This window comes from Dromaius novaehollandiae, chromosome W (genome assembly GCF_036370855.1).
Source record: "Dromaius novaehollandiae isolate bDroNov1 chromosome W, bDroNov1.hap1, whole genome shotgun sequence".
Taxonomy (NCBI): domain Eukaryota; kingdom Metazoa; phylum Chordata; class Aves; order Casuariiformes; family Dromaiidae; genus Dromaius; species Dromaius novaehollandiae.
Genome location: NC_088130.1, coordinates 28539363 through 28559420, shown reverse-complemented (window position 1 = coordinate 28559420; position 20058 = coordinate 28539363). Strand labels below are relative to the sequence as shown.

Genomic DNA, 20058 nt, shown 5'->3' with positions numbered 1-20058 from the left:
TGGTAACAGATCTATGTTCATAATTATAGATTTCCAGTGTGACTCTTTCAAACCAGGTATCATCTCTCACTTATTACTGTCAACAGTAAGGAAAAGGAATCCTTATCTTGTGATGTTATAAAGTTTAACTCATTAATAAATGGGATGTGCTCAAACATTACACTAAGGAATATCACAGAAATACCTGTAGCTAAATAGCATTAAATGCTTCTGTTGAAGATATGTAGGAAGGAAGCCAGATTTTAAAAAATGAGATTTAAATAACCCTACGACCAGGCAAACCTTCAACTCTAGTGCCACTTCTCAGAGCAGCTTTATGCTGAAGTGAGCTTTGCACACAACTTCGGCAGAACTCTCTTAAAAGGTATTTTTCACGCAGCCACATCGGGCAGCAAGTGTTTGTCGGCCATCTACTCAGTGCTCCACTGAAGTCCACACTCGAGCATCAGTTTGCTCTTGGTCAAAGTACACTCAAAACTTCAACACGTGGTCGGGGACTGAATGATGATTCATTCCAAAGAGGCAATCTTCAGCTGTTGATCCTGTGCCAGGTCTAAGATCTTTTTTTCCACATCCTCAGCAGGGAGCCGAAAGAAACGGCCGAAAAGATGACGACTCTACCCAAAGGGTTATTGACTGACCTACGGAATACTCAGAACACCGGCAACGTCCCCTCACCACCCAACGACTGCGCAGCTCGTACAAAGCGTACGGAGCGTAACATTTCACAACGAAGAGGCTGAGGGCTGCGGTGATGTTACCCACCTGCACGCTGCCCAGCAACCGCGCTCTGCAGCGGATCCGAAGTTTCCTGGAAACTCCGCAGCGGAGCTGCTGCGGCGGGCCCGGCGCCAGAGCCCGCTCCGGGAGCGCCTCCGGCAGGGCGACCAACCTGCTCGCCCGGCTCCCGCCGCCGGCCCGGCCCGGCCCGGCCCTCTGCCCGGCCCACACGGCGCCTGCGCGCCCTCGGCTGGGCACCTGAGGCAGAAACGCGAGGGAGCGACCAGCCGGACGCGCGCTCTAACGGACACGGCCCGCGGCAGGACCTGGGCCTCGCCCCGCCCCCAAGCGCCCTGGGGGCGGGGCCTGCGCCCGGCGGGACCCTGGGGCGGGAGGGGGAGGGAGGGTCCTCAGGAGCCGGGACGGCTTCGCTCGCGCGCGGCCCGACGCACGCGCGTGCGTCACGACGCCGCCTGGGCCCGCCCCCCCGGCAGTGCCGCCTCCGCCGCTTCCCGGCTGGGCCCCGCGCCGGCCCCCGCCGCCGCCGGTGCGCACAGGTGGGCGCGAGCGCCGCCCCCAGCGCGGCCCGCCGCGTCCCCTGCGGCGGCTCAGCCATGTCGCGGCCCAGCAGCGTCTCCCCGCGGCAGCCCGGCGGGGGGGGCGGCGGCGGCGTTGCGGGCGGCTCCGCCACCCCCGCCGCGGCCGCCTCCGCCGCGGCCCGCGGCCGCGCGAAGGGGCTGAAGGATATCCGCATCGACGAGGAGGTGAAGATCGCCGTGAACATCGCCCTGGAGCGGTTCCGCTACGGCGATCAGAAAGGTGCGCGGCCGTTGGGGGCAGGGCGGGCCGTTGGGGGGGTGCTTCGCCCCGCCCCGCCCCGCCCCGCAGGTGCGGTACCTGCCCCGAGGCGGGGCCCGGCCCGGCCCGGCCCGCCGGCGCCAGCGGGGCTGCGGGTGCGGAGGGCGAGCGGCCGGGGGGAAGGGGCGAGGGCCGGGGGTGCCGGACGGTCTGGCCCGGAATGGAAACCGTTTTTCAGCTCCTTTTTGCCAGAATAGCACCGTGCGTGCGTAAACCTCCCTGCTTCACGGGTGTGAGGGTGTGCCGCTGCCACTGCTTCTGTGGCTGCCCGGAGAATTTTTGCACCTATGGGATTTATCGCCCTTTTCAGGAAAATATAAGCATATTAAGTTTGGGGACTGAAAAACTCATAACATCTCAGTGATGACATTAAGAATATTACATGCTGTGTTGTCACATTTGTTCTTTTTATCGTGTTTCTAGAAATGGAGTTCCCTTCTTCTTTGACTAGTACTGAAAGAGCTTTTATTCACCGTCTCAGTCAGTCTCTTGGGCTGATTTCTAAAAGTAAAGGGTAAGTTGGAATCTGATTTAGTTTACAGTAAATATATGAAATTTCATATTAGCTGTAAGTGGATTTCATTACTAGGTGTAAAATGATCTATATTTCTAGTGTGTCCTGCATTTTTACAAAAGATTATACCAGGGAGAAAAGGCTAAAAGTAAAGACAAAATAAGGTTCTCTTTGGCTTTGTTTTAGGGCTAGCTAAAAAAACTTGTGGCATGCTTAGTTTGAGATAGCTTGCCCTTTTACTCTCTTGCGGTTTTCATGTGTTCATTTAAAAAAAGGCTCCTCACCAAGTTCAGTTCTGTTTTAACTGCACTACTGTATGCCCAGGGTTTTTACATAGTATCTGAGAAATTGGCAGAGTAAGATGGCGTGTAGAATAGCACCTCCAAAACAGTGCTTTTGTTGAGAAGTGCAGGCAAGAAGCATTCATATACAGATATTATGATGTTTCTTTCTCTTGCCCCACTCTGGTTTTCTGAAGAGAAAATCCATATTTACCTTATGACTTTGGATAGAAGCTGAGAACGCATTTTACTTGGGAGGTAAGGTGGCAGAGCAACAAGAAAGGGAAAATCAGAAAAAGACCCAGACAGATGGAGTGCCATGTCAAACTGTTGTATAGCTGTAGCAGCACTTGCTGTTCTTCAATTTTGGTGAAATGTCATGATTCTTGCAGAGGTAGTGGAAAATACTAATTCTTTGATCAATTCTTACCTGTCAACTTTCAGTGGGTAAGCACAATTCAGCAGTGTTCATGCTGGATGCATATCTTGGTTTCAGCAGAGCTTATTCGGGTGTAGTGCTGTTCAAGTGAAGCTATGTTGCTTCTACATTGGCTCCAGTCTCAGGAGTGTTGCAGCTGATTTTGCAGGAATCCCTGAACCAGTAAGTTTAGCTGAGCTTTTGTATCTTTGTCCCATATTTTGGGAACAAGGAGCGCTGGAAAGCCATGTCAGAAACACCCATATGGTCAGCAGAAACATGCTTGGGTTGTGCGGTGCCTGTGCTGAACTGTAGCTGGTAAAGCCTATTTGAATCCTTAATGATTGTTTGTAGAGCTACTTAAGTGTCTGTAAGCAGCTTCCTAGTAGATTCTGTGCTATGTTGTTTGCAGGTTTTTCCGTTGTCCAGAGTGTTCAGGGCAGCAGGAATCTTGGAAAACAGTTGAACTAAAATTTAGTCAACTCCGAAAAAGGGAATGTTCACCTAGGAAAATTTTTTGGTTGTAATAATACATTGCAAGTGACTTTAAAAGGAAATTTGTTTCTCTAAGCTTCAGTGTTCTACTTGGATTTAGTCTTCCCAAATTTCTTCAATAAGAAGAAATTTTAAGTCTTTAAAATTTTAAATCTTTAAAAGCTTGATCATGATTGATTTTCATCGTGTGTCTTGACAGAGCATAACTTTAATGTTAACGTTCATTACCATACCTGTACTTGTTGCATAGAGTGAATAAATAACAGAAACTCTTGAGAAACGTAGGACAGTATTTTGTGTCCATCGCTTTTTCCTTTGGGTTGACTGAGCATATGTTAAATACTTACAGAAATCTTGTTGTAAACTTTTCATAGCTAGTATGTTTTCTTTTGACATTGAGTTAGTGTACATATAGTTGTGTACAAGAAGCTGCTGAGATGAAAACTACTGAAGACTAGGACCATACTCAGGACAAGTGTTGCTGTATGTTTCTTTTCTTTCCTGACAGCTTTTCCGTAGATGTGCTCTTTTGATCACTGTTTCAGCTTCAGTATTTTTGTAATTCTAAAATCAAATCTTGTATTGGCAAGGAGCTGAACACAAGCCAGTAGTTTAGAAAGCAGCATGCGTGCACCACTTTACCACCAGTGAATCTTTTAACCCCTGTCAGAGGCAAGGTGTTTGATTCTTGGTATGAACTTACGCTGTTATCTTAACAAGTCATGTTCAAAGTGTGTTGACAGGTTATTGTAGCCCAGGCACAAATCAGTTAGATTTCAGACATTTTTACAACAGTTCTTTGCATTTCAGTATCAGAGTTCAGTTTTAGAACAAATGAGCAGTAACTGTTCACACTGAAGTTTTATAATTAAATGTGTTGCCTCTAATTCTAAATTGTAAAACTTACTTTGATAGTGAACATCATAGGAATGTATGTGCCTTTTGTTTGTTTTACTGGATTTGCTTAAGGTTTATATTACCATATTACTAGAATATGGCTAGAATGCAGGTCATTTTTCTGTTGCTTCTATTTGTTGATTTTTAACAGCCTCTAAGTCTCTTAAATTTGTCTAGAAGTTCTTGTGTATAATACCTGTCACTATTGAGTGATACAGTGAGTGATGGAGCTATCTACTATCTTTTGGGAAAAAAATGCAATGATAGCCCTTTAAAAGAAAGGATAACTGAACAATGTAACGTTATGGAGGCCTAACTGTAAAGCTGTACTGGATTTAGACATCAGAAGTCACCAGTGTTTTTGCTGCACTACTTCACGTTAATGGTGTGCAGTTTTGGTGGTAGATGTTTCAGTGCGTTATACTTGGAAGTTTCTAGATATGACTTTTTATTTGAAAATAATGTTAAAGTAGTCAAAAAGAATTTTTGTCAAATACCATTACACAGAGGTGCACAGGTTACTTATTCATAATATACAATTTATTTTCCTGTCAGGAAAGGAGCAAATCGATACCTGACCGTAAGGAAGAAAGATGGATCAGAACTGGCCCATGCAGTAATGTCTTGCTGTTTGACTCCCAATACGAAGCATGCTGTGCGGAGCTTAATTCAGAGATTTCCCGTCACAAATAAAGAGCGGACAGAACTTCTACCAAAGACTGAGCGAGGAAATGCATTTGCTGTTGAAGCCGGTATGTTCAGTGTATGTTCTGATAAGGACTTGCAGAGGTCTTGTAAACATGTTTTCCTGAGGAATTATAATGTAAGCAATCATGTCACTCGCATTCTGATGTCTCCTTTTCTGCCAAGTTACTTCTGAATCTTTTAGCCAGTTCCAACCAAATTTGGCTGGAAAATTACGTTTCTCAAAGATATGAATTCCTACAAGTTCTGAGGTGGAAGTGAAGAAACAATAATAAAAGTACTTAACAGCAGCTCCTTAGAAAGGGAAGGTGTAAACTAATAAAGAATGTAAAATTAATCTTTTCATTACTCCCAGATATTACTTTTATGGTTTTTGGTCCTTTTAATCTGTTAGTCTGCATCATTCTTGGCACAACAATGCTTCTTGTAATTTAATGTATTAAGCTGTTGATCACATTACACATATATAATTGAATTTACAGCAAGCTTTTAATTTTTCTAAAAAATAATTATTAAACAATTTTAGGATAGTATTTACTAACACTGAATTTGAAGTAGTCTCTAGTTCTGAAGACTTACAGGTTCTTTGAATACTTATGTATTACTCTCTAATACGTGATGGTGCACATTGTGGGTCTAGGGGTATAGATTCTGCATAATTAATTTGTGTTATTTAAGATAAATCATTTGGACCAGAGCATCAGACTATATAAGATAGACTAAAAGGAGATAATGAAGTTGGGAGTGTGAAAGGAGGAATATGAATTACAGTAAAGTTATTTTTTCTGAAAAGACGTATTTGTCAGTTTGGAATAAATTAAAAGTTGTTTATTTAACTATGGAGTGACTCTTTCTGGGCAAATTGTGGAAGTGTAGATGTGTAAAAGTGATATGAAGGCCAAGAAAATATGCCAGACTGCTTTTCTCCAGTTTAGTTTCTAGCTTTCTTTTTGCTTTTGATGCATAATAAATGTTTTTAGACTTCCTGAGCAATGTTTTGAGAAAGGTGGGGTTTTTTTCCCTCAAAATAGCTGTAAAAGTAATAACTCCTTTGAAAAATACTCATTTCAAGCACAGCAACAGGATACCTTACTATGAATGTGTTCTTTAAATGTGTCATGGGTGTATCACTTTGTTTATAGTGATGCATATAAAGTCAGGAACGTTCATTTTTTTTAGGATTATTCAGTAATAGTGCCTTTTGTATCTGTCTGTTCACATGTATTGTTAACTTCTCAGAAAACAGAGAAATGAGCAAGACTAGTGGACGACTTAACAACGGTATCCCTCAGGTTCCAGTGAAAAGAGGGGAATCGGAGTTTGATTCCTTCAGGCAATCGCTACCAGTTTTTGAAAAACAGGAAGAAATCGTAAAAATAATTAAGGACAATAAAGTTGTTTTGATTGTAGGAGAGACTGGATCAGGAAAAACTACTCAAGTACGTTACTTAAATGAAATAATAAAAAAACCCCAGTATTTATTCAAAACTAATGTAATTTCTGTAATAGAGGATTTCTTTATGCTAACTTTCTAGCTTTTTTTCCTCCCTGTAGTAGAAAGTCTTGATTTTTGATAAAACTCACTTTCTTGCTCTTGAATTACTAAGCCAGCAGATACTTATTAAAAGAGCAAATGGTTCTGCACAATTTTTTGATGTAGTTTTCCATTAAAATAACTTAAAGTATTTAAAGGAATATAGCTGTCATTTTGTTTAGCTCTTTTCCTTCCAGTTTTCTTCTCAATGTATTTTTTAAAGATTTCTCTGAAAAAGGAGGGAAAAGCTTCAACTTTTGCTTGTGAGGGAGCTTAAACTTGACATCAGAAATATATTTTTGCTATCTTTTTGCCCCTTCAAGTACATTTGACAAAGTAATCTTACGTGAATCCTTTTGCAACGTGTGTAATACTGAAATGCAATTAAATTTCTTCACTATGGTAGAAACCTATAACTTTATCACGCTAAAAAATAAATCCAGACTTTTTTTGTAGATTCCTCAGTTCCTTCTTGATGACTGTTACAAAAATGGAATTCCCTGTCGTATATTTTGCACTCAGCCAAGACGCTTGGCAGCTATTGCAGTGGCTGAAAGAGTGGCAGCAGAAAGAAGAGAAAAGATCGGCCAGACAATTGGTTATCAGATCCGATTAGAAAGCAGGTAGTAACAATATTTCTTAAAGTCGGTTGATCCTGTGTGATCTTTCATCTTGTGTGCATTTTAAAGTACGGTATATTTGGGATATAGTCTAGTAAAGGCTCAAATGAACAAAGAGTTCATCCTAGTTTGTAAAGTATAGGATATGTTATTTCAGGTAATGGAATATTTAAGGATGGAAAACAGTTTTCCTCCTGTAGACTTGCAGTTCCATGTAGTAGGTTGTCTTACATAAATGAATTGCAGGAGCATTCACTCAGCTTGTGCTTTTGCGAGGGTGGGAAGGGGTATTCTTGTATTACTTGCAGATCAAGCCTACTTTTTCCTCTTTTTTTTGTTCTTCCCACCTTTTTTTTCCCCTTTTAAAATGCATAGGTTCTAGTTATACAAGTTTTGGAGACAGGTAGGAGGACCAGGATGCTCTAACAAAAGCTATATCGCAAGAGTTAATAGGAGATCTAACAGGAAAAAAAACAAAACTTTGAAAGTGAACAGTAAATTTGAGCGTAACCTACCTATCTAGTTTGGTTTAAACTTAGTTTATTTTTCAACTTTTTCTTTGATTTTTAAAGCATGAAGTGATATAAAAAGAGATTTCTAGGTCATTTTAGGAATATTTTCCTAAAGCAGAATGGGAATGGATGAAAGTCTGAAATTGAGTGGGATTTCTAGATTCACTGAGCTGTGTAGTTGATGGGATTTTCACAAATGGGCAGCAGTGTGGAGATGAGTGAGAAGAAGATAGCGAAGGGTATGGCTGGTTATGTTGCTTGTGTGGGTGAAGATAATAGGAAGACAAAAGAAGACAAATGCAATGGAACAATAAAGCCAAGTTACAGAAGAATCTGAATATGCATATAAAAGCTCACAAGCCTGTGAAGGGATTTAAAGAGGTACTAAAGATGAATTGCAAATGAGGTGGATGATTAACATATGGAAGTATTATGATAGCTGAAGAAGAACCCAGTAAAAGTCAGATCAAAGTGGATGAGCTCTAGAAGCAGTGTGGAAAATATTATTTAAGAGGAATTAATAGGTTTCTTAATAGTATTTGGAAGGGTAAATGGGAGAGATGGGAATATTTCCAATGCTGTGTGAAAATGGTGGGAATAGGAATGTTTACAGTCACACAGGAGGGTTTGGTATGTGTGGTTTTTTTCTTTTTACTTTTATTAGCTCTTAGATAGCAATGAGGATTTCTCTAAGAGGCCGCTAGAGAGGAAGAGCAGAGATGAGAGATGGGAAAAGTAAAGCATTTCCATCTTGATTACATTCTTCAAATTTGGGAGGAAATTTGAAAGGAGGAATGAATTGCAAACTTGGGAAGAAATGTACATATGATAACTTAATGAGTTCCTGTGCCTTCAAGAAAAGACCTGTAGAGCACCATATGAAGGAACTTTTCAGAACTCGAACTGACAGTGTTGGAGAAAGTTGTGACAATCTTTGTATTGACTTGCACAGCTAATTCTGCTATGGCTACCAGAATAGTAGCTTTTACAGATTTTGAAATTCTTGAAGAAAAAATTGATATATCAGCTGATCTTATGTCATCCAGTCAATTATAGGCAAATACAAATATTGCAGTTGAAGTATATGTTGAAAAATGGGAGCCCAGTTTTTGCAAAGCAGTCCACACTGATTTCTTGTTTTTCCAGTAAATTAAGCAACACAGGCTCTCCAGACTCTTTTTTTTTCTTTATTTATTTCAATTTGAATGTGACTTTGTCAATAAATTCATCATCTGAAGTTTTGGAACATAAGCCGTAAGATTTTTTTAGGAACTCTCTGGGAATAGGCGTTTTTTAAAAGCACATAGCCTGAATTCTTTGGTAAAAGAACTGTAATCTAATCCCCCTTCTGGTGAGCAGCTATTAAATCCTTTAATTTTTAATAAAGAGAGCAAAGATAGCATGTATTTACATTACACAGCTAAATGGTGCAAAGGACTGAAATATCTTTGGGAACTGTTTAATAGGGTTTCTCCGAAGACATTGTTAACATTTTGCACTAACGGCGTACTACTTCGCACGCTAATGGCAGGAGACAGCACACTATCAACAGTGACACATGTTATTGTGGTAAGAATCTTGTATTTCATGTGAGGGGGAGCAGGTACATATTGATAATTGTAACATGATATTCTAGGTGGTCTTTATTAATTTGTTGAGCATTTAAGATGTTCTCGTTTGGACTGAAACTGAATTAAAGTGGCTTTTTTTTCTTTTTTGTCCTTATCTGGTGTCTCTTATAACATGTACTTGTTTTGTTTTGTTTTTTTGTAAAATAGTAATTTTATTGACTTCCCCTAGGTTCATGCTGATAATTGATTTTTGGGTATCATGATGCAGTTGGGGAGAATAGAACCCTAAGTTGTTTGCAACATTCTCTGTCAGAAAGCAGAAGTGTGTTAGGGAGAATCTTGTAGATATGATTCAAAGTGAACGTGTCAGAATTTCTTGTGTCTTGCACTTATTTTTGAAGTCCATGTTTGCACAAATGTCTTCAAGATAATAAGCAGTCTGATTTTCAGTAAATTACTTGAGGGTGTTGATTTATTATGTGGATACTCCCACTGTGGAGTCTGAGAAGTCAGTGGGACCAGAGTATTTATCACCTTGCCAAAATTAAGATCTCCACTGCTGAAGACAGCATAATTTTAGTCGCTTAAGTACCAAAATGAAACAGGCAAGAATGCATGAAACATTCTCAAACTTTCAGTCTAAAAATCTTGTATTTGGGTCTCTACTCTGTAAGTTCGTAATGTAAAACAAAATAGAAGAATGCAGCGACAAAGATGATAACATCAATTAAGGCGTATGACTGAGGAGAGCTAAGTTTGTACATGGCTAACAGATCTAAGCAATCTTTCTAATTGTGAGGTAGCTCATGTTTCTCTAACACAAGTTAGGTTTGAGTTGAGTTTCTTAAAATATGTTTTGTGGGATTGCAGTTTGTGTCAGTATGTTAAAGATGAGATGTATTCAAATATAAATACTAGAAAAATTCCAGAAGTTCACTTCAGCCTCTGAAATCAAGCTATATGTGGCTTGTACATTAACAGCACAGTCTGCTCTGATATCTTTATGATACTTTTTGAAACAGTTTGACTTCCGGGTATTAAAAAAAAATCCTTATTTAAAGCCAGTGATATTTACTATTTAATGCATCTGTAATGTACCAACAAAATACGTATTTTAGTTAAAAAGTTCACATTTCTGAAAGGTTGTAATCCTGGATCCATGATGACTTTTTTTTTTTTTTTTTCCTCCTTTTAGGATGAAGTACATGAGAGGGATAGATTCAGTGATTTCTTGTTAATAAAACTGAGAGATGTGTTGCAAAAACAGACTGGTTTAAAACTAATTCTTTCTAGTGCTGCTCTAGATGCTAATCTCTTTATTAGGTATTTTGGAAGTTGTCCAATAATACACAGTAAGTATTTATGTCAGTTCTTAAATCTGACTATACTTGCCTAGGATTTATAAATCTTACTAAACCGTAGCGAATCATTCTGAGTAAGGGAACATGGTAAATACATTGAATGAAGTTAATCAGAGTTAGAACAATGGTGTTCTCTGAAATACTTGCAAACAGTTAAAAACAACAAAAGCGGAGTGAAGCGTTTTTATCACAGGAAGTACCATAAGTGTGGGGATTCCCAATCCTCCCCCTGTGTAGGTGTTCAGATCAAGGAGCACGAAAAAGTTCTTGAGGCCCTGATCTCGAGGCCCTGGTCCATGTCCCAGGATCTACAAGAGTCTGATCTTCATTAATTCAATCCAGTAGATTCTAGCTCACACTTTACAGCTTCCTAAATTATGTGAACCAAAGCTGGTTCTTCTGGGCCTATCTGAGGAGATAAAGGTCCTGGGTGGTTTCAACCCAGCTATCTCAAAAGTCTACTAAGGGAGCAGAAATTAAAATCTAGAGATTAAATTTTCCTGTGCAGAAGAATCAATGTCCATAAAGGTTGTCTAGAAACAAGCAATACTGTGTATTAGAAAAGAAATCAAGGTAAATTGTTAGGAGATACGGACCATTTGGAATGTTTCGTTTGTTAGGAAGTATTCAGTAAAGCAAGCATCTCCTTGTAAACTTCTCTTGAAAGAAAGTATTTCAATATAAGAGCCTCAGCTTTTTTGTGGTATCTTGCACAAAAGCTGTATTACTGTTATATCTGTAATCTGTATATCTATTCAATAGAATTCAAGAGGTTAGTGAAAGTCAATATACCCAACTGGTATTTGCCTTTTTAAATGTTAATTCGCTTTGCAGTCCAGTAAGGTTAAGAAGAGAAATGCCTGATAAAGATACTCTTAGAAGATTTTTCAAGGAAAGTAATAGTTATTTTTTAAACTAAACCATTTTAATTGATTTCTCATGTCTACTAAATTGCAGGGTTTTTTATGAAGATTATCAATGGGCCCAGGGAATATCTAATATAGTATGAATCATTTATATTTTCAGTACAAGGAAGACCTTTTGAAGTTAAAGAGATGTTTCTGGAGGACATTTTACGAACCACTGGATATACAAATAAAGAGATGGTTAAGTACAAAAAGGAGAAACAGCGAGGTTGGTATATTTTGGGGGGCTGGAGGCAGGTAGGGAATGGGGCTCATTGATTCTTTGAACAATTAAATATAGTGATTCTGTATGTAAAATTCCAAAGACAGAATACTAGCTGAGACAAGATGAGATGAAAGCAAGTATCTTTAAGCTCTCAATATTTACTTATTGAAGTATATTAGGTAAAAATGAAATATTTTCACTTTCTTTTGATAGTTGTCTCTGATATTTTTTGCCTCTGATAAATATTGTTTTATTTTTCCTAATTATTATGGAGCAGAATGGAATATAATTTTGTGTTTTGCCCCCATGAAAGACATAGAAGCAGAAACTATTATATGATGACTTTTGGATGCAAATTAAACTGCAGCTGTTATACAGGCAGGATTTTTTTTTTTTTTTTTGGACATCTTGCACAGAAATGGTTCCTAGTGGTAACATTTTTCACTGCATTTCTCAGGCATGAATGTGTTTAATAGAAACATTAATCTACTTAGTACAGTTGTCTTTAGACTGATTAAGTAGATATGGTATTTGAAAAAAAGTATTCCTAATTTACAACATAAGAAGCATACTTTTTAAATTAAGAGCTATTGCAGAATGGTCCCAGTGTATATAACATAGTCCTAACTGTATGGTTATCATGCTGCTCAGCTTTGATTACTGTGGATGGAAAAGTTCAGCTAAAGCACTGCTATGTCTTCTACTGTTTCTTCTGCTTGTACAGAAAAATTAGCTGTTCTATGCAGGAGCTGTTTCATTCCTCTTCTTTTGTTTTTCACTTCTGGAATAAAATCTAGACTCAGAATTCTATAGCAACTATTTACTTAGAAAACTCTTTTAAATGTACTGAGTTGTACTGGAGACTTAGGAGGTTTTAGCGCCAAAATGATATTTTTGCCTTGCTCTTAAAGCAAAGCTTTGCAGTGGTGGAGTTTGGGAGCCCTTAATCACTGAAATTTTAATCTAGAACACTGGTCCCAGTCTAATATAAATGAAAGATTTAATAGATAAAAACTTTGGCTCAGTCTAACTACTCGTAATAGAATACTACTACTTTGTAACAGAAAGCAATGGATGACTAAAATCACTTTAAAACTTTATTTTGGAAATATGTTATGCATTCTAGAAGAAAAGCAGCAAAGCACTCTTACAGAGTGGTATTCTGCTCAAGAAAATAATAGCAAACCAGAATCTCAGAGGCAAAGATCTGTCCCAAGTGTGGCTGAAGAGTATGATCTGTTAGATGATGGTGGTGACACAGTATTCAGTCAACTGGTAAGCATTTCCTTTTGTTGGAAAGATTTAGATTTACATTATATTAGTAAACACTTAAAAGCTGGTTTATAGAGACATTACTCCTGTTGAGTTTCTAGGAGGGTATTAACATGTTTTAAAAAATTAGGTTTTCTTAATTAGTTTAACTGTTCCAGAATATAACCAAGGTATTGTTTATTAGATGATGATGACAGTCATTTGTAGCAGTTAGTTGATTTAAATAACAGCTATTGTTTTAAGTATCTGCATATAGTAAGAGACAAAAGAACTTTTTAAAACAGATTGATCTTTCAATGCTGTTTTTTCTCTTTAGACTGAAAAAGATGTAAATTGCCTTGAACCATGGCTAATAAAAGAAATGGATTCTTGTCTTTCCGACATCTGGTTGCATAAAGATGTTGATGCCTTTGCTCAGGTGTTTCATCTCATTTTAACTGAAAATGTCAGTGGTAGGTTTCCTTCGTTTATTTTATTCCACACAGGCTGGGGGACTAGGCAAAGAAGCCACAGAAACTCAAGTCATTATCTCCGGTTTCAAATTTGGTGTTACCTTTGATTTCTAATGCTAGTTGGAAAAACTGAATAGCTTGATTTGGATTAGTGAATTGTGTAGTTATTCATTATTGGATGTGTTCTGAAGTATTGACAGATGTGTTATAGTATTTTTTTTTTAAATAGTGCTAAAATATTATAAACTGTGGGATGGAGTAAGGAAATAAATTCCGTTTGGGCTGGCTTTTGCAAGTCATATTTGTATTACATTTAGATGAAATGATAACATTTGCATTGTTTTTTGCTGTCTTCTTTCTACTTGTCAGTTGATTATAGGCACAGTGAAACCAGTGCGACTGCACTAATGATTGCTTCAGGGAGAGGCTTTTTGAGTCAAGTAGAGCAACTGATCAGTATGGGAGCAAATATCCACTGCAAATCATCCAATGGCTGGTAAAAAAAAGATATATTTCTTCATATGAAATGAAAGTTTTCTATTACATTTTCTGAATGAATTAATTTACCAACTTATCAGAATACTTTAAGCAGTAACACATTTTGACAGGCTAAAAAATTTCTAACTTTTGTTTCATCATTCTTTTCTGTAACCGTAATTACATTTTTAATTAAACAATTTTGAATATAGAGATATACACTTCTGTTTTCAGTGAATCCAGTTTAACACACTGGGAAAGAAATGGGAATCTTTCTGCGTTTGCTGAATTAGAACCAAAATGCTTGGCCACTTGCAGTACAAGAGAGTAACCTCTATAGGACTGAAAAAATAATATACTACAATTGCAAGGACCTTTGCAGTAGTATAGCTATAAATATTTTTTGTCACATAAAAATATCTGTGCATCAGATTTTTCTGACCATTAATTATTTCGTTAGAAAAATAAGATGGAATTACTCTAAATTATTGTAATATGGAAAGAAAAGAATTAGGATTCCAGGGGGTTGATATTTGGTTATACCACTTAAAAAAAAAAAAAAACTTGGAAAGGAATACAATCAGAGAGGGGAACAGAATGATCTGCATTGTGAGGGGGTAACGTCCATTAGGCATGAAACAAACGAGAAAACACGTTACTGTAGAAAACTTCTGGGGTGTGACTTTTTAGGATGACTTCTGGGTACTAGTGAAAGGGTGCTGCAAAAAGCATGGCTTGCTTTTGCACTTTGTTTTTTGTTGTTGTTGCTTTTCTTTAAGGAATTGGCAAATTCCTTCTCCCCCACCCTTTTCTCCCTGCACGTTTGCAGGTATTTCTGCACACTGTGTGTATTCTTACTTGGTAGAGAATTGTAGCTGCCTAAAAATCATGTAGCTATTTATTATACTCTTTTATGCATGTGGAAATGGGATGTTTCAGGTCCAGCAGTAACTGATTAAAGCATAATGCAGAAATTGTTAGGAAAAAGTGCACTGTATCAGTTGTCTCCTGACATAATGTAGTATTTATATGCATCTTTTGAAGAGAGGAATAAGATCGCTATGTAACTCTTTCAGGATGCCTTTGGACTGGGCTAAGCACTTTGGACAGACAGAGGTTATTGATCTTTTGGAATCCTACAGGTAAGCTATAATTACTCTGCAGGAATAACATGGAGAATGTCAATTTGCATTTTGCTGCCTTTTAACCAGAATGGTCTAAAAATAGCTAGATTTATGGGCATAGGAACATTTTCAAAATATACTGTTATTACTCAACAGTTTGTTTCGTATTCAGTATCATAGTGATTAGGATGGCATAGGTCCTAGGATGTATATAGTTCTAATGGTTAGGACCTCTTTTACGTCATTTACATTGATCTTCTTCCCTGAGAAGAATGTCCACATCTAGGCTAAGTTATTATAACCACATCTTGCCTACCTGTGTGGTGACGATAGCTGTTCTGTAGTTAAAGTGCTACCATGTTCCCAAATTAAGGCTTTGTAATAAAATGGAGCAAATCTATCTTCTGTAGTGTGTTTGGTGTATGTGTATTGTCAATACATGATGTATCTATACTAAAAGAAATATTACAGATGAGCAATACATCCATTAAAACATTAAAGAATTTTTTTTTGATTAACTTACAGGTAATAGTTATGACTCTGTAGAGTCCTATTTTGTTATAATTTCTCTTAGTGTAGTTTTTGTTAGTATAGTACCTGCTTATACTTACGTGGCAGAAAGTAGTTAGAAAATACATGTTTCTTTTTAGGATTTTCCCTTTAAACGATAAAGTGTCGTTTATACTTTCAGTTCTTTCAGGATTGCTTTCTATTGCGTTTCAATGAAGTATAAGATGATTAAAGTTAATGCTAAACATTCAAGTCGAATGCTTTGCTGGATTAGCACTTAAGTCACTGAGCAGTAATAGTGTTGTGGAGGTGCTGCTACATTTTAAATATTTCATACTGAAATTGGGCATAGTAATCGTGTCAGTCTTGATCTAAATTTGGCCTGTGTATTTATATATTCTAGTGCGTCACTGGAGTTTGGAAATCTGGATGAAAGTTCCCTGGTCCAAACAAGTGGCAGTGACCTCAGCGCAGAGGACAGAGAATTGTTGAAAGCTTATCATCACAGTTTTGATGATGAGAAAGTGGATCTGGATCTGACTATGCACTTACTTTACAACATCTGTCATAGTTGTGATGCTGGTAAGTATATATACACACTTCTAATAAATTGCTGTAGGTTAAGCTTTTGCTGATAGATTGTGTTATCTGTTCAGTAATACCAAAATGGTAAAATCTTTTGGGTGCTGATATACATGGTTCTTAAGTATACTTGTGTACTTTGTATACTCGAAGTGAGTTTGTTATTTAACTCTATATGCAAACTTTTTTTTTCCTCCCTTAGGAGCGATTTTAATATTTCTTCCAGGATATGATGAGATAGTTAGCCTGCGAGACCGTATTCTTTTCGATGACAAAAGATTTGCTGATAATGCTCACAGGTAAAAACTCTAGTTTATCTTGTTGACTTGAATTTTTACTGTTTTCGTGAAGATGCTTAAAAAGTGTTTTCTGCCTTGCATTAGATACCAGGTTTTCATGCTTCATTCAAATATGCAGACTTCAGATCAGAAGAAAGTCCTTAAAAGTCCACCTTCTGGCATCCGCAAAATAGCAAGTATCATATGACTTTTTCCAATGTTACATTGATTTATATAGTCTTTTGCTTCTACAGTTACTACAATTTTTTTTTAATTACAGATTCTTTCTACTAATATTGCAGAAACCAGCATCACAGTCAACGATGTTGTATTTGTTATTGATTCAGGGAAGATGAAAGAGGTATGGTTGGCTCAAATTTCCTTTTGATTAATATTATTTTAAAATACTAATACAAAAACATAACCTTTGAAGGATTTTTTTATTAGTAGGCTTAGTGTTAGTACATGTTGGAAATACATATCATGTAACAAAACTTCATGAGCAGTTTTGACATCTGTTTGTTTTATGACAAATACTGTAAACAGCCAGCTCTTAAAAGCCTGGAAAAGCTGCTGCGGGCTGATTTTAAAAATGCAGTCTTCTGTTCAATTTCAAGGAATGTCCAGCTGTTTAGACCTCCCTCTTTCTAAGTCAGAGAAAGCTGGGAGTTCTCTCTGTCCTGTTACTGTATCCAGACTAGATCTAATCCATAGCTAAGTTTTTAAGCTTTGTTTTTTGACAACAGTGTTGAATGGCACTTCCCTAATTATTTGTACAGGAAACATGAGATAACATACAGTAATGAGACATTTTTAAGACCTAGGGTATGGCTTAGAAAATCAAACTGAATTTCAGAGTATGTATGTTCGTTACATTTTTCAAATTCTCCTGGTAATACAATTGTGTTTTGTATTTTTGCACCAAATTTAAGAAAACTGGGAAATAATTTCCAAATGTGGCGAAGAAGAAAACATTATTGCATATAATAACATATTTTTGCTTTGTTTGTGATACTGCAAAACAAAATCCATGTTACAAATTACTTATTGACTGGAAAACTTGTGATTTGGAAAACTTCTGATTTAGAAAACTGTATAGTACAAACATATTACAAAGAAGAGAGCATAAATTCACTCGAAACTGAACTGCTTTAAAACGTACCCTTGTGTCAGAAGCTGCTGCTGCTGCTATTTTTATTTTTAGAGAACTTGTTTTGATGAGCTAAGTCATTAGTATCTCTTATTTCATATACCTTATTAAATCTTATTTTTTTTGTTCTTTACTTTTCTGTTATAGAAGTCTTTTGATGCACTGAATTGTGTCACCATGTTAAAAATGGTGTGGATTTCGAAAGCCAGTGCTATCCAGAGAAAAGGCAGGTAATAAATGGTTCATATTGAATTTTCTTTTGCAAACATCTGTCATCTTGTATGCTTAAAATAAAGTCTACAAAGTAAGAGCAGCCACACTGGATCACATCACTAATCTGTTTCCTGTCTATCAGTTTCCTGTCTGGCAATGGCCAATACTAATTCCTTGTGGAAGAGTGAGAGGATAGAGGGTCAGCGTGTACTTTGTTGGAATTCCCCAAGTCCTAAAAAACTGATTTGAGGATTTTTCAAATCTTGTTTTATGTATGAATGTTTTCCCCCTCCCCCCCCCCCCTTTGGATCTGTTTTCTCGAAAAATTTTTTAAATGGATATATTCATTTTCCTCTTCCTCATGCATAGCACATGCAATATCCAATTAGACGGTGTTACACAGCTTATCTCTGTGGGCAGATAGCTGCCTTTTGCTAGTTTTTGATCCCTGTTCATCCCCAGATTAGAAGAGATAAAGAAGTCATTCCTTATTCACACTTCTACAAACTGTTCATGACCTTATAGGCCTTTATCATATTCTTATCAACCCTGGGTGAGGGCTAAGAGATTACGTAGTGACAAGTACCCATGTTTGCTGCTGTAATGTCAGTATTAACCTGCAGGAATTTGGGTGTGCACGTGAGCATTTGCTGTCTCTGTCCCTTCCCCTTTAAGTTGTCTGCCTTTTACTCCTGAAATAACTTCATTCTGCTCCAAATTCTGCTCCAAATTCTGCTCCAAATTCGGAAGAAATGAAGTTTACTACTTACCTTCCTTACAAGAAAGGACAGCGAGATTTGGATTGATCTTATGTTAGCAAAAAACCCAGACCTGTTTAAATAGGACTTCTTTTTGTTTCTCCAGATCTTCTGGTGTTGGAGTAAAGTTATAATAACAAACTTCCATATTATCAAAAATAATCCATTTACTAGAAAAATCTCACTTCATGTGTGGGGCTTATGCTTAATGACAAAATTATCTTTGCATTAAACCTGCTTCTATGTCCCAGTATGAATTTGTTTTTTGTTTTTTGTTTTTTACCTAAAATAACTACAAATGAGTTGGGTTTTTTTGGTTTTGTTTTATCAACGTTTAATATTTTATTTTCAAGGGCTGGTCGCTGTCGGCCTGGAGTCTGTTTCCGTCTCTTCAGCAAGCTCCGGTTTCAGAATATGTTGGAATTTCAGACTCCAGAACTTCTAAGAATGCCACTTCAGGTACACATTTGATTATAAAGCATACCTTTTTTTTATGTAGTATCACCACACCATATTATTAACTACAAAATACTGATTTTTGCACAATGTTAACGAGTTCTTTGTTTTCTAACTTATAGGAACTTTGTTTGCACACAAAATTGCTGGCTCCAATTAATTGCCCAATTGCTGACTTTCTCATGAAAGCTCCAGATCCTCCACCAGCTTTAATTGTGAGAAATGCTGTGCAAATGCTTAAGGTCAGCAATGGAATAGATTTATATGGGAATTGTATTTGTTTCTGTCTGTGGTGTGTCAATATGTCTTTCTCTGTTTTACGTGTAGCGAGACTTTGTTGTTTAGTCACTCAGGGATGCTTTGGGTTTTTGTTTCAATTTTGTCATGTGGACAGATGCCTTCTTGTTAAGGGGAGAGAGACTGCCTAAAACTCTCATCTCAAGCTTCACACAGTTTGACTTGCGTTCTTAGTGTTTGGCAACTAATCTAGTTAATGTCTTATATCAATTTCCTTTCTGCTTTTGTTGTAGACTCATTTTTCCCCCTTTCTCTCTCTTTTTAAATCAGACAATAGATGCTATGGATACTTGGGAAGATCTCACCGAACTTGGTTATCATCTGGCTGATTTACCAGTAGAGCCACACCTTGGTAAAATGGTGTTGTGTGCTGTTGTTTTGAAGTGCCTGGATCCTATTCTTACCATTGCTTGCACTCTTGCCTATCGAGACCCTTTTGTCCTACCTACGCAGGCATCTCAAAAGCGTGCAGCCATGCTGTGTAGAAAACGTTTTACTGCAGGAACATTTAGTGACCATATGGCACTTCTCAGGGCTTTCCAGGTATTATTTCATCTTCAGAAAGAGTACTAATCACCGTAGATTTCATATCAAAGGAAATGGTGTACCTACAGAGCTGGATATAGAATAGATAGACTATAATTAATTCTTCAGAGAAGAAACTTTATTTTTTGCCTAGTGGCTTTCCTGTTTATTGAACTCACTAACAATTTTATCTTTAGGAAATGTTTTTTCACATTAATTTTATTTTTACTATATTACTTGCTAGCCTAGCTAAACTCTGAATGTTATGACAAGATGTCATTTTAAGTTATCGGTGTGATAGGCTATAAAATAACGTGGAGATACTTTATGTTAATTTAAAGATATGG

General features: G+C 37.6%; 2 protein-coding genes across 2 annotated transcripts in view; one reads left to right on the top strand and one right to left on the bottom strand.

Annotated features, from left to right (window-relative positions):
- The window catches only part of LOC135323433 (colorectal mutant cancer protein), a 217777-nt gene extending 216670 nt beyond the window's left edge, over positions 1 to 1107 (bottom strand). The window contains exon 1 of the mRNA XM_064499775.1: positions 766 to 1107. The gene's annotated coding sequence lies outside the window, so the exon portion shown is untranslated. The remainder of the gene's footprint in view (positions 1 to 765) is intronic.
- A 50-nt stretch (positions 1108 to 1157) lies between these two features.
- LOC112995239 (YTH N6-methyladenosine RNA binding protein C2) overlaps positions 1158 to 20058 on the top strand; it is a 33739-nt gene continuing 14838 nt past the window's right edge. Inside the window, exons 1-20 of the mRNA XM_026120104.2 lie at positions 1158 to 1539; positions 2002 to 2092; positions 4739 to 4935; positions 6128 to 6327; positions 6879 to 7045; positions 9021 to 9123; positions 10321 to 10477; positions 11513 to 11620; positions 12744 to 12892; positions 13206 to 13341; positions 13711 to 13837; positions 14895 to 14960; positions 15856 to 16034; positions 16237 to 16333; positions 16418 to 16505; positions 16593 to 16673; positions 17610 to 17692; positions 18787 to 18892; positions 19012 to 19131; positions 19457 to 19729. Of these exons, the coding sequence (XP_025975889.2) occupies positions 1335 to 1539; positions 2002 to 2092; positions 4739 to 4935; positions 6128 to 6327; positions 6879 to 7045; positions 9021 to 9123; positions 10321 to 10477; positions 11513 to 11620; positions 12744 to 12892; positions 13206 to 13341; positions 13711 to 13837; positions 14895 to 14960; positions 15856 to 16034; positions 16237 to 16333; positions 16418 to 16505; positions 16593 to 16673; positions 17610 to 17692; positions 18787 to 18892; positions 19012 to 19131; positions 19457 to 19729 (2733 nt within the window). The 5' untranslated portion in view covers positions 1158 to 1334. The remainder of the gene's footprint in view (positions 1540 to 2001; positions 2093 to 4738; positions 4936 to 6127; positions 6328 to 6878; positions 7046 to 9020; positions 9124 to 10320; positions 10478 to 11512; positions 11621 to 12743; positions 12893 to 13205; positions 13342 to 13710; positions 13838 to 14894; positions 14961 to 15855; positions 16035 to 16236; positions 16334 to 16417; positions 16506 to 16592; positions 16674 to 17609; positions 17693 to 18786; positions 18893 to 19011; positions 19132 to 19456; positions 19730 to 20058) is intronic.